Below are 14,953 nucleotides of genomic sequence, written 5' to 3' on the forward strand. Positions count from 1 at the left end.
GGTGTTGGCTGAGGGATAAATATTGGCCCCAGGACACCGGAGAGAACTCCGCTGCTCTTCTTCGAATAGTGCCATGGGATCTTTTACAGCTGCCCGAGGGAGCAGACGGGGGCCTAAGTTAAATGTCTCATTCGAAAATTCGGGCCATGGAGTAGGCAGAGTGAAGATTTGCTGCAACAATGACAGAAACAGGAGATTATAGTTACATAAAGGTATGAAAAAATTGAGCTTTTTTGCTGGAACGAAGAAGATTAAGGAGTGTTGCAACATTTCCAGCATTATGAGAGGGTATGAGAATTATTTGGCGAATTGGCAATAAGAAGGACTTGCATTTATATAGCGTCTTTCACGACATCTCAAGACGCTTTACAGCCAATGAAATACTTTCGGAGTGTCGTCACTGTTGTAATGTGGGAAATGTGGCAGCCAATTTGTGCACAGCAAGCTCCCACAAACAGCAATGTGATAATGACCAAATAATCTACTTTGTGTGGTGATTGGTCACGACACTGGGGAGAACTTCCATGCTCTTCTTTGAAATATTACCTGAAAGAGCAGACGGGGCTTCGTTTAACATCTCATCTGACAGTGCGGCGCTCCCTCAGCACTGCACAGAGAAACATAGAAAATAGGTGCAGGAGTAGGCCATTCGGCCCTTCGAGCCTGCACCACCATTCAATAAGATCTTGGCTGATCACTCCCTCAGTACCCCTTTCCTGCTTTCTCTCCATACCCCCTGATCCCCTTAGCCGTAAGGGACATATCTAACTCCCTCTTGAATATATCCAATGAACTGGCATCAACAACTCTCTGCGGTAGGGAATTCCATAGCTTAACAACTCTCTGAATGAAGAAGTTTCTCCTCATCTCAGTCCTAAATGGCCTACCCTTTATCTTAAGACTATATCCCCTGGTTTTGGACTTCCCCAACATCGGGAATATTCTTCCCGCATCTAACCTGTCCAGTCCCGTCAGAATCTTATATGTTTCTATGAGATCCTCTCTCATCCTTCTAAACTCCAGTGAATAAAGGCCCAGTTGATCCAGTCTCTCTTCATGACACTCCAGCCATCCCTGGAATCAGACTGGTGAACCTTCGCTGCACTCCCTCAATAGCAAGAACGTCCGTCCTCAGATTAGGAGACCAAAACTGAACACACTATTCCAGGTGAGGTCTCACTAAGGCCCTGTACAACTGCAGTAAAACTTCCCTGCTCCTATACTCAAATCCCCTAGCAATGAAGGCCAACATGCCATTTGCCTTCTTCACCGCCTGCTGTACCTGCATACCAACTTTCAATGACTGATGAACCATGACACCCAGGTCTCGTTGCACCTCCCCTTTTCCTAATCTGCCGCCATTCAGATAATATTCTGCCTTTTTTGTGTTTTTACTCCAAAATGGATAACCTTACATTTATCCACATTATACTGCATCTGCCATGCATTTGCCCACTCACCTAACCTGTCCAAGTCACCCTGCAGCCTCTTAGCGTCCTCCTCACAGTTCACACCGCCACCCAGTTTAGTGTCATCTGCAAACTTGGAGATATTACACTCAATTCCTTCATCTAAATCATTGATGTATATTGTAAAGAGCTGGGGTCCCAGCATTGAGCCCTGCGGCACTACACTAGTCACTGCCTGCCATTCTGAAAAGGACACGTTTATCCAGACTCTCTGCTTCCTGTCCACCAACCAGTTCTCTATCCACGTCAGTACATTACCCCCAATACCATGCTCTTTGATTTTGCACACCATTCTCTTGTGCGGGACCTTGTCAAAAGCCTTTTGAAAGTCCAAATACACCACATCCACTGGTTCTCCCTTGTCCACTCTGCTAGTTACATCCTCAAAAAATTCCAAAAGATTCGTCAAGCATGATTTCTCTTTCATAAATCCATGCTGACTTGGACCAATCCTGTCACTGCTTTCCAAATGCACTGCTATTTCATCCTTAATGATTGATTCCAATATTTTCCCCACTACTGATGTCAAGCTAACCGGTCTACCCGTTTTCTATATCCCTCCTTTTTTAAAAAGTGGTGTTACATTAGCTATCCACCAGTCCATAGGAACTGATCCAAAGTCGATAGACTGTTGGAAAATGATCACCAATGCATCCACTATTTCTAAGGCGACTTCCTTAAGTACTCTGGGATGCAGACTATCAGGCCCCGGGGATTTATCGGCCTTCAATCCCATCAATTTCCCGCCTAATAAGGATATCCTTCAGTTCCTCCTTGTCACTAGACCCATTGTCCCCTAGTACATTCGGAAGGTTATTTGTGTCTTCCCTTGTGAAGTCAGAACTGAAGTATTTGTTCAATTGGTCTGCCATTTCTTTGTTCCCCATTATAAATTCACCTGAATCTGACTGCAAGGGACCTACGTTTGTCTTCACTAATCTTTTTCTCTTCACATATTTATAGAAGCTTTTGCAGTCAGTTTTTATGTTCCCTGCAAGCTTCTACTCGTACTCTATTTTCCCGCTCTTAATTAAACCCTTAGTCCTCCTCTGTTGAATTCTAAATTTCTCCCAGTCCTCAGGTTTGTTGCTTTTTCTAGGCAATTTATATGCCTCTTCCTTGGCTTTAATACTATCCTTAATTTCCCTTGTTAGCCATGGTTGAGCCACCTTCACCATTTTATTTTTACTCCAGACAGGGATGTATAATTGCTGAAGTTCATCCATGTGATCTTCAAATGTTTGCCATTGGTTATCCACCGTCAACCCTTTAAGTATCCTTTTGCCAGTCTATTCTAGCCAATTCACGCCTCATACCGTCGAAGTTACCTTTCTTTAAGTTCAGGACCCTAGTTTCCGAATTAACTGTGTCACTCTCCATCTTAATAAAGAATTTAACATATTATGGTCACTCTTCCCCAAGGGGCCTCGCACAACAAGATTGCTAATTAGTCCCTTCTCATTACACATCACCAGTCTAGGATGGCCAGCTCCCTAGTTGGTTCCTCGACATAGTGGTCTAGAAAACCATCCCTAATACACTCCAGGAAATCCTCCTCCACTGCATTGCTACCAGTTTGGTTAGCCCAATCAATATGTAGATTAAAGTCACCCATGATAACTGCTTTATTGCACACATCCCTTATTTCTTGTTTGATGCTATCCCCACCTCACTACTACTGTTTGGTGGTCTGTACACAACTCCCACTAGCGATTTCTGCCCTTTGGTATTCCGCAGCTCCACCCATACCGATTCCACATCATCCAGGCTAATGTCCCTCCTTACTATTGCATTAATTTCCTCTTTAATCAGCAACGCCACCCCACCTCCTTTTTCCTCTCTGCCTATCCTTCCTAAATGTTGAATACCCCTGGATGTTGAGTTCCCAGCCTTGGTCACCCTGGAGCCATGTCACCGTGATGCCAATTACATCATATCCGTTAACTGCTGTCTGCGCAGTTAATTCGTCCACCTTATTCCGAATACTTCTCGCATTGAGGCACAGAGCCTTCAGGCGTGTGTATGCCCCTTTAGAATTTTGCTGTAATGCGAGTGTCAGCCTGGATTTATGTGCTCAAGTTCCTGGAGTGGGATTTGAACCCACAACCTTCTGACTCAGAGGCGAGTGACAATAAGGGGAATAAACTCAACATTCTCACTAACAGAATGAAGGGGGAAGCCACAAGAATGCTTTTTACCCCCCACAGAGGGTTATTAGACTGCTACTGAAATGCCTTAACACAAGGGTCTATCGAGGCAAAGACGATTACATCATTTAAAAGAGAATTGGTTAAATACTTAAATTGGAATCATGGAATAGTACAGCACTGAAGGAGGCCATTCGGCCCATCGAGTCTGCGCTGGCTCTTTCGAAGAGCAGTCCAGTTAGTCCCACTCCCTCACTCTTTCCCCATATCCTTGCAATTTTTCAATCCTGACGTGTTCCTCATCAGCCTCTGGTTCTTTTTCCACCTTAAATCTGTGCGCTCTGGTTATCGCCCCTTCAGCCACTAAAAACAGTTTCTCTTTAGTTATTTAATCTAAACACCATCAAATTTCTTCTTAGCTTTTTCTGCTCTCAAGAGAACAAACCCCACTTCTCCAGTCTCGCCACATAACTGTAATCCCTCAACCCTGGAAGGGTAATAAAGAATATAAAAGGATATTGGGAAAGAGATTAAAGTAGATAACAACTTGCAATTATATAGCGCCTTTAACATAGTAAAACGTCGCGAGGAGATTTCACAGCAGGGTTATCAAACAAAATTTGACACCAAGGCACATAAGGAGATATTAATGCAGAAAGTAGGTTTTAAGGAGCATCTTAAAGGATCAATGAGAGGTAGAGAGACAGAGAGGTTTCGGGAGAGAATTCCAGAGGTTAGGGCCTTGGCAGCTGAAGGCATGGCCAGCAATGGTGCAGCGACTGAAATCGGGGATGCTCAAGAAGCCAGAATAGGAGGAGCGCGGAGATCTTGGCGGTTTGTGGGGCTGGAGGTGGTTACCGAGGTAAGGAAAGAGGCGAGGCCATGGAGGGATGTGACCACAAGGATGAGAACTTTTAAATCGACGCATTGCTGGACCGGGAGCCAATGTAGGTCAGCGAGCACAGAGGTGATGGGCGAATAGGACATGGGCAGCCGAGTTTTGGATGACCTCAAGCTTACAAGCTGGGAGGTCAGCCAGGAGTGCATTGGAATGGTCAAGTCAAGAGGTAACAAAGGCATGGGTGAAGGTTTCTGCACCAGATGAGCGGAGGCAGGGGTGTGGTGGGAGTCGGGCGATGTTCTGGAGCTGGAAACAGCAGATAGCTAGCACAGACTCAACGGGATGAAAGGCCTCCTTTTGCGCTGTCATTTCTATGATTCTAAGTCAGTGAAATGGTTGGAGTTCGGTTTAATCCTGACAGTCAGACAGATTGCACACTTGTCGGAAGGAATAGTAAATCAGATGGCAAGACTGGTGAAATGGATGGAGCTAGACAGAGGCTCCCACAGTAAACAGCGCGTCTCCAAGGAAATAAGACAGACTCGACAGGTCTGGCTTCTTTCCAAAAACATCAAAAAGTTAATTTCATTCACATTTCTTTTTCGTCTGTCCTTTTTGCATAGAGCCCAGCAGGAGTGGGCAGAGAGGAGGAGGGGGGTTTGTTTTTCTTACATTCATTAATTTGTCAATCTGCTGAAAGACTGATGTCAATAAACCGGGAGATTTTGCTCCCCATTTGCAATTAGAATTTGAGTGCATTTAGTAAGCTTCATCAAACAATGCCAGTAAAAACAAACGCTTTGCTCCTTTCTATTCTTGCAGGAGTTTCACGACTATGGCCCTGGCATACCGCGGTGGTAAATTTAGTATACAAGGACAGTGACAGATAGAATTGTGTATCTCGGGGTCTATAAACCAGGCGTCATATATACAAGACAGACAGTCACTAATAAATCCAATGGGGAATTCAGGAGAAACTTCTTTACCCAGAGAGTGGCGAGAATGTGAAACTCGCTGTCACAGGGAGTGGTTGAAGCGATTGGTACAGATGCATTTAAGGGGAAGCTGGATAAACACGAGGGAGAAAGGAATAGAAGGATATGGTGATGGGGTGAGATTACGCAGGGTGGGAGGAGGCTGATGTGGGGCATATATACAGACACGGATCTGTTGGGCCGAATGGCCTGTTTCTGTGCCGTACATTCTATGTATGTGCGACCACACTGTGTATTGGCACAAGTATATGAGGATTATGCCGACAGTACCATAAATATATATACAAGTGTACGGTGCCTTCATACTTTGTCCAATACAGATTACAGTATAGTTTAACATGAGAATTAGGAGGAGTCGGCCATTCAGCCCCTCGTGCCTGCTCCACCATTCAATAAGATCATGGCTGATCTTCTAGCTCAACATCACTCTCCTGCATTATCCTCATATCCCTTAATATCCAAAAATCTATCAATCTCTGTCTTGAATATACACAATGACTGGGGTAGACAATTCCAAAGATTCACCACCCTCTGAGTGAAGAAGTTTCTCCTCATCTCAGTCCTAAATGACCGACCCCTTATTCTAGACTCCCCAGCCCGAGGGAAACATCCTCCCTGCATCTACCCTGTCAAGCCCTGTACGAATTTTGTATGTTTCAATGAGATCACCTCTCATTCTTCTAAACGCTAGAGAATATTGGCCTAGTCAACTCAATCTCTCCTCACAGGACAATTCCCCCATCACAGGAATCAGTCTGGTGAACCTTTGTTGCACACCCTCTGTGGCAAGTATACCCTTCCTTAGGTAAGGAGACCAAAACTGTACACAATACTTCAGGTGTGGTCTCACCAGGGCCCTGTATAATTGCAATAAGATGTCTTTACTCTTATACTCAAATCCTCTTGTAATGAAGGCCAACATATCATTTGCTTTCCTAATTGTCAATGAGGCTGTTTATAAAATGAGCTCAGCATTTGTCTAGTTTACACCAGTGCAACACATGATGGATTTCTACCTACCCTGAGTTAGCCCAGTGAGCTGCTTCACCATAGCTGTAATTTACAAGGTCACACTTGTAATTGATCACCTCGATCATCTGGAAAGTTGAAGGTAAAACGCTTATGATTATTTGTAACTGATGAAAAGGCGAGACTTTATTTCTTCTGACATGCCATAAAACGATTATAAACTACCCGAGCTTACATTACAGCTGAGAAATTACTGATGAACATTTAACACTTTCTTACAATGCTCCTCTATTTTAGCACAGGAGTTAACCTATTTAAAATAAACTGGTTAGGATAACAGATCCCCATTAAGATAGTGGACAAAGGAGGTTAGGAATATGGAATTGCTAGACGGAAAAAGACCAAGGTCGATCTACTTCCCCTTCTACCATGCCGGTAGTCGCGTGATACAACTGTAATGGAGTGGTTGACAGGAGCGTAATCAGAACCAGGGGTCACAGTCTAAGGATAAGGGGTAGGCTATTTAGGACCGAGATGAGGAGAAACTTCTTCACTCAGAGAGTGGTGAACCTGTGGAATTCGCTACCACAGAAAGTTTTTGAGGCTAGTTCGTGAGATATATTCAAAAGGGAGTTAGATGTGGCCCTTACGGCTAAAGGGATCAAGGGGTATGGAGAGAAAGCAGGAATGGGGTACTGAAGTTGCATGATCAGCCATGATCATATTGAATGGTGGTGCAGGCTCGAAGGGCCGAACATCCTGCTCCTGCACCTATTTTCTATGTTTCTATGTAATCGGACAAAAGCTGGCATTGAACCAAAGGAGACAGGTGACCAAATGGTTAACAGGTAGGCTTTGAAGAATATCTCAAAAGAGGAGAGAAGTAGCGAGGCGATGACATTTGTGGGGGGCATTTCAGAGCTTGGGACCGAGATGGCTGACAGCACGGCCGCCAATAGTGGGGCAAAGAAAGTGGGGGATGCACAAGAGGCCAGAATTGGAGGAGCGCAGAGTTCTCGGAGGGTTGTTGGGCTGGAGGAGGTTACAGAGATAGGGAGGGGTTGGAGGGAATTGAACACGAGGATGAGAATATTAAAATTGAGGCGTTGGGGGGGCGGCGGGAGCCAATGTGGCTCGGCAAGCACTGGGGCGATGGGTGAATGCCCCAGTGGGATAGGATACGGGCAGCAGAGCTTTATAAGAGCTCAAGATTATGGAAGGTAGAAGATGGGAGACCGGCCAGGAGAGCATTGGGGAAAAAAAAAGCTAAAGCGGGGACTTTATTCATGTAGTGCAGCCACAGTATCAGAAATCAGCTTTTGCTGAAGTGGCCCAAAAGCAACTGGATAAGAAAGTGATGAATTGCACTTGAGCAGAGAGACACCGGAAATCTACAATCCTTCAACAGGAGCGACAAACACACTGCACACAAAGCTTGATGCATCTACTGAACCTACTGACAAAGCTCGGCATTCTACAGAGCAGCTCTGGGTACACCAGCATAAATACCGTAAGCAAACTTTTGTTACGACAGCGCAGTAAAAGATTCACGAACAGAATGGCGCTTACCGCGCGGATTAAGCTGGTCCCGGTCTCCATAGTGTTTAACCTGGAGTCAGCCACCTTGATGACCAGTAACTGGGCCCCGGGAGCAATGCCGTTCCTTTCCGGTTCGTCGGGGAAATATCCCGCTGCGATTGCAGCGACGTGCGTTCCATGAGACCCTGTGTACATAAAGAGGACACCTTTTTACATAGAATCATACAGCACAGGAGGACATTGAACCCGTCGTGCCTGTGCCGGCTCTATGAAAGGGCGATCCCAATTAGTCCCACTCCCCCCTGCTCCTTCCCCCTAGCCCTGAATTTCTTTTTACTTTTCCACTATCTATCCAATTCCATTTCGTAAGTCACAACTGAATCTGTCCTCACCACCCTTTCAGCCAGTGTATTTCATATTAAAAAAAATTCCTCATCTCCCCTTTCTTAAACTTGTTTGTTTTCTCTAGGTTGGAAACACAGGTGGACTTAACTGCGTTAGTGTTCTTGCTCAGGCCAACATCCCCAGCATCGAAGCACTGACCACACTCGACCAGCTCAGTTGGACGGGCCACATCGTCCATATGCCCGACACAAAACTGTGTCTTAGTGCAAGGTGTATCCGTAATAAGCTAGAAGAATTAACTGTGCAAATAGATGTTCACAGATATGATGTGATTGGGATTACAGAGACGTGGCTCCAGGATGATCAGGGCTGGGAACTCAACATCCAAAGGTATTCAACATTCAAGAAGGATAGAATAAAAGGAAAAGGAGGTGGGGTAGCATTGCTGGTTAAAGAGGAGATTAATGCAATAATTACGAAGAACATTAGCTTGGATGATGTGGAATCTATGGGCCCAAGTTTCGGGCCGCGCCTAGAACGGCGCAGCACCGACCTGGACGCCCGTTTTTCGCGCCACAAAGTGCGCCTAAAAAAAAAACTTAGATTCTCCGGCTCCCTGCTGGTCCTCTGGAGCCGGGCGCGGCGCAGCACGAGCTGTAGGGGGCGGAGCTAGGTCTCTGCGCTGAAAACAGTGCCGGGACCTCTGCACATGCACGCTACAGTGGGCGCGCATGTGCAGTAGCTCCAGGCGCCCAAAACTGTGTGGGAGGGGCCCGAAGCACGCAGCCCCTAGCCCTGGCCGAATGGCCTCACTGGGGCTGCGTGCATAAGGCTGCCTCCCACGCCCAGCTCCTGCTTTCTCCCGACCCGACTCGACTCCCGCTTCCCCCCCCCCCCCCCCCGGACCGGACCCGACCCTGACACCAACCCAACTCCCACTTCCCCCCCCCGCCCCTGGACCGGACCGAACTGAACCGAACCGACCCGCCCCACCCCCCCGGACCGGACCCGACCCCGGACCAGACCCAACCCAACGCCACCTCTACCTGTAAATCTGGTGCTGGGGACGGGCCCTGCCCGAAGTCTTGGGCCCGTTCAGCCTCCCTCCCCCCCCCCCCCCCCCCTCCTCTTCTCCTTTCCATCCCCCATCTCCTTCCCCCCCTCTCCTTTCCTTTCCTTTTTCCCCCTCTCCTCTCCCCCCCTTTCCCCTTCTCCTATCCCCTTCCCATTCCTTCCCCTTCTCCTCCTCCCCCCCCCTTCTCTCCCCCTTCCTACTCCTCCCCCCTCCTTCCCCTTCCCCTCCTCCTCCTCCCCCCCTTCCCCTTCCCTCTTCTTCTCCCCCCTCCCTCTCCTCTCCTCCCCCCTCCCTCTCCCTCTACCCTCCCCCCCCGCTGTCAGAAACACAGACACTGACAGACAGAGAGTGAGAGACACTGACAGACACACACTGGGGGGGGCATCCCAGCACGCTGTTGGAGGGCTCCCGGTGCTGCAGTCGGTAAGTAGAAAATGTTTTATTTATTGATTTTTTAAAAATTATTTCTTTTGAAATTTTTTTTGATTGATTTATTGGTTGATTTATTGATGTTTTTATCATTTATTATTGATGATGGCTCTTTATTTGTAAAACTGAAGTGTTTAATGTTTGTAAACTTCCCTTTAAACCCCCCCCCCCATTCCCTACGCCTGATTTGTAACCTACACCTGATTTTCTAAAGTGTAGTCATGGTTTTTTCGAGCGTACAAAAATCTTCACTTACTCCATTCTAAGTTAGTTTGGAGTAAGTTTTCACTGCCGAAACTTTAAAAACAGGCGTAAGTGGCCGGACACGCCCACTTTTGAAAAAAAAATTCGGTTCCAAAGTGAAACTGTTCGAACTGACTAGAACTGGAGCAAACTAAATGCCGAGAATTTGAATTTCTAAGATACTCCATTCTACACCAGTTGCTCCAAAAAATCAGGAGCAACTGAGGCCGAAACTTGGGCCCTATATGGGTAGAGCTGCAGAACACCAAAAGAAAAAAACGTTAGTGGGAGTTGTGTACAGACCTTCAAACATTAGTAGTGATGTTGGGGAAGGCATCAAACATGAAATTAGGGGTGCATGCAATAAAGGTGCAGCATTTATCATGGGTGACTTCAATATGCATATAGATTGGGCTAACCAAACTAGAAGCAATATGATGGAGGAGGATTTCCTGGAGTGCATAAGGGATGGTTTTCTAGACCAATATGTCGAGGAACCAACTAGGGGGGAGGCCATCTTAGACTGGGTGTTGTGTAATGAGCGAGGATTAATTAGCAATCTCGTTGTGCGAGGCCCCTTGGGGAAGAGTGACCATAATATGGTGGAATTCTGCATTAGGATGGAGAATGAAACAGTTAATTCAGAGAACATGGTCCAGAACTTAAAGAAGGGTAACTTTGAAGGTATGAGGCGTGAATTGGCTAGGATAGATTGGCGAATGATACTTAAAGGGTGGACAGTGGATGGGCAATGGCAGACATTTAGAGACCGCATGGATGAACTACAACAATTGTACATTCCTGTCTGGCGTAAAAATAAAAAAGGGAAGGTGGCTCAACCATGGCTATCAAGGGAAATCAGGAATAGTATTAAAGTCAAGGAAGTGGCATACAAATTGGCCAGAAATAGCAGCAAGCCCGGGGACTGGGAGAAATTTAGAACTCAGCAGAGGAGGACAAAGGGTTTGATTAGGGCAGGGAAAATAGAGTACAAGAAGAAGCTTGCAGGGAACATTAAGACGGACTGCAAAAGCTTCTATAGATATGTAAAGAGAAAAAGGTTAGTAAAGACAAACGTAGGTCCCCTGCAGTCAGAATCAGGGGAAGTCATAACGGGGAACAAGTACTTTGGTTTGGTATTCACTAAGGAGGACACAAACAACCTTCCGGATATAAAAGGGGGTCAGAGGGTCTAGCAAGAAGGAGGAACTGAGGGAAATCCTTATTAATCGGGAAATTGTGTTGGGGAAATTGATGGAATTGAAGGCCGATAAATCCCCAGGGCCTGATGGACTGCATCCCAGAGTACTTAAGGAGGTGGCCTTGAAATAGTGGATGCATTGACAGTCATTTTCCAACATTTCATACACTCTGGATCAATTCCTATGGAGTGGAGGGTAGCCAATGTAACGTCACTTTTTCAAAAAGGAGGGAGAGAGAAAACAGGGAATTATAGACCGGTCAGCCTGACAGCGGTAGTGGGTAAAATGATGGAATCAATTATTAAGGATGTCATAGCAGTGCATTTGGAAAGTGGTGACATGATAGGTCCAAGTCAGCATGGATTTGTGAAAGGGAAATCATGCTTGACAAATCATCTGGAATTTTTTTTAGGATGTTTCCAGTAGAGTGGACTAGGGGGAACCAGTTGATGTGGTGTATATGGACTTTCAGAAGGCCCCACACAAGAGATTAATGTGCAAAGTTAAAGCACATGGGATGGGGGTAGTGTGTTGACGTGGATTGAGAACTGGTTGGCAGGCAGGAAGCAAAGAGTAGGAGTAAATGAGTGCTTTTGAGAACTAGTGACTAGTGGGGTACCACACGGTTCTGTGCTGGGGCCCCAGCTGTTTACATTGTACATTAATGATTTAGACAAGGGGATTAAATGTAGCATCTCCAAATTTGCGGATGACATTAAGTTGGGTGGCAGTGTGAGCTGTGAGGAGGATGCTATGAGGCTGCAGAGTGACTTGAATAGGTTAGGTGAGTGGGCAAATGCATGGCAGATGAAGTATAATGTGGATAAATGTGAGGTTATCCACTTTGGTGGTAAAAACAGAGAGACAGACTATTATCTGAATGGTGACAGATTAGGAAAAGGGGAGGTGCAACGAGACCTGGGTGTCATGGTACATCAGTCATTGAAGGTTGGAATGCAGGTACAGCAGGCGGTTAAGAAAGCAAATGGCATGTTGGCCTTCATAGCGAGGGGATTCGAGTACAGGGACAGGAAGGTGTTATTACAGTTGTACAGGGCCTTGGTGAGGCCACACCTGGAGTATTGTGTACAGTTTTGGTCTCCTAACTTGAGGAAGGACATTCTTGTTATTGAGGGAATGCAGCGAAGGTTCACCAGACTGATTCCCGGGATGGCGGGACTGACATATCAAGAAAGACTGGATCAACTGGGCTTGTATTCACTGGAGTTCAGAAGAATGAGAGGGGATCTCATAGAAACATTTAAAGTTCTGATGGGTTTAAGACAGGTTAGATGCAGGAAGAATGTTCCCAATGTTGGGGAAGTCCAGAACCAGGGGTCACAGTCCAAGGATAAGGGGTAAGCCATTTAGGACTGAGATGAGGAGAAACTTCTTCATCCAGAGAGTGGTGAATCTGTAGAGTTCTCTACCACAGAAAGATGTTGAGGCCAATTCACTAAATATATTCAAAAAGGAGTTAGATGTAGTCCTTACTACTAGGGGGATCAAGGGGTATGGCGAGAAAGCAGGAATGGGGTACTGAAGTTGCATGTTCAGCCATGAACTCATTGAATGGTGGTGCAGGCTCGAAGGGCCGAATAGCCTACTCCTGCACCTATTTTCTATGTTTCTATGTTTCCCAAAGCAAGAACTCCTACACAGCAAGCAAGCCCCAGATGGGCAGAGGAAACATTTCAAGAACACTCTCAAAGTTTCCTTGATAAAATGCAACAGCCCCACTGACACCTGGGAGTGCCTGGCCAAAGACCGCCCTAAGTGGAGGAAGTGCATCCGGGAGGGCGCTGAGCACCTCGAGTCTCATCGCCGAGAGCATACAGAAACCAAGCGCAGGCAGCGGAAGGAGCGTGCGGCAAACCAGACTCCCCACCCACCCTTTCCTTCAACCACTGTCTGTCCCCACCTGTGACAGAGACTGTAATTCCTGTATTGGACTGTTCAGTCACCTGAGAACTCACTTTTAGAGTGGAAGCAAGTCTTCCTCGATTTCAAGGGACTGCCTATGATGGTGATGGAAACACAGCTTCAGTTTATTACTGAGCTTTTATAAAAGACAAACAGACATTGAGCTTATTCCTTCCCGTCACACGCTGACCTGCGTTGGTGACGATGCAAAGAGTGTTCCCATTGTCGTACACATTGATGGAGTAATTCAGCATTTCGGACTTGCCCAGCTGTGCGTACTCGTGGCCTTCTCTGTAGCTCCTCAGCACTCTGCAGTTGCTCAGGTCTCCGCATTCGCTGGTGTCGATACACGCTCTGGAAAGGCATAGAGAAAACAAAACGCGTAAAGGATGAATTTCAAGCAACGTGGTTCAGGTGCCGGGGGGGCGGGGGGGGGGGAAAGACACACCCAATGAATCAAAGACTGATTTCACGTTGCAGCCACAGCGTGTCCGCTGGGTGATTATGCTCTTCTACTGACGCTGTCGTAATGGCGTAAGCGCAGCCTGAATCTGCAACCAGTGCCTGAACTGGAACCGGAGTGAAACTCTACCCCTGGGAGTGTCATGCAGCATCCCTTCGGAGCCAGTGCACGGAATCATACAGCACAGGAGGTCATTCGGCCCATCGTGCCTGTGCCGGCTCTGTGAAAGAGCGATCCACTTAGTCCCAATCCCCCTGCTCTTTCCTCGTAGCCCTGCAAATTTTTTATTTTCAACTATTTATCCAATTCTCTTTGGAAAGTTGCTACTGAATCTGCTTCCACCGCCCTTTCAGGCAGCACGTTCCAGATCACAACAGCTCGCTGCGTAAAAGGTTCTCATCGCCCCCCTCTTGTTCTTTTGCCAATTACCTTAAATCTGTGCCCTCTGGTTACCTAGCCTCCCGCCACTGGAAACTGTTTCTCCTTATTTACTTATTTCATGATTTTGCACACTTCTATTAAATCTCCCCTTAACCTTCTTTGCTCCAAGGAGAACAATCGCAGCTTATGTACTCTCCCCACATCTCTGGTACCATTCTAGCAAATCTCCACAGGTCCCTCTCAGAATTCACAGAACAAGTTTAAGTTTTTAGCAAAGCCCATTTTGACTTTGCACCAATGCTGAACTTGTGCAGCATGAATGCACTGTGATGGGGTGTTTACAGCATTCTGGGACCTCTCTTGTTTAATGATCTCGAGCTAAGAGTCACAAGCACAGTCAGTGGCTAAATTTGTAGATGATACAAAGCTAATGAAGCTGGCAGACTCCAAAGCTGAACAGGATAAGCTACAGGAGGATTTGAATATACTCGGAAATTGGGCAGACAGGCGGCAGATGAAATTCAATGCAAAGTGTTTCAAATGGGGGCAAAAAATCAGGTAGGGACTATTACTTACATGGAAAGAAAATAATGTGCATGGAAAAATGTTGGGCTGTAATAATGAGGTTTATAAATCATTGATGTGACCACAGTGTACAATGTTGGTCGCCACAGTACAGAAAGGATATTGCAGTCATTGAAAAGATACAGAACAGAGTAACCAGAGCTAAAAGGGTTAAATTATGAGGACAGGTAGCACAGACTAGGCTTGTATTCGCTCGCGTGTAGAAAATTAAGGGATGAAATGATAGAGGTGTTTAAGATGATTAAAGGAGTTGATGGGGTAGATCGAGAGAAACGGTTTCCTCTGGTGGGGGGAGTCCAGAACAAGGAGGCACAAATAACCTTAAAATTAGAGCCAGGTCGCTCAGG

At 46.3% G+C, this 14,953-nt stretch overlaps 1 protein-coding gene across 1 annotated transcript in view; it reads right to left on the minus strand.

The window, feature by feature from the left end:
- LOC139266118 (tripeptidyl-peptidase 2-like) overlaps nt 1-14,953 on the minus strand; it is a 133,531-nt gene that overhangs the window by 85,727 nt on the left and 32,851 nt on the right. The window contains exons 6-8 of the mRNA XM_070883966.1: nt 13,368-13,531; nt 7,991-8,145; nt 6,473-6,549 (exon numbers count right to left, since the gene is read on the minus strand). Coding sequence (XP_070740067.1) covers nt 6,473-6,549; nt 7,991-8,145; nt 13,368-13,531 — 396 coding nt within the window. The remainder of the gene's footprint in view (nt 1-6,472; nt 6,550-7,990; nt 8,146-13,367; nt 13,532-14,953) is intronic.

Source organism: Pristiophorus japonicus, chromosome 6, assembly GCF_044704955.1.
Source record: "Pristiophorus japonicus isolate sPriJap1 chromosome 6, sPriJap1.hap1, whole genome shotgun sequence".
NCBI lineage: Eukaryota > Metazoa > Chordata > Chondrichthyes > Pristiophoridae > Pristiophorus > Pristiophorus japonicus.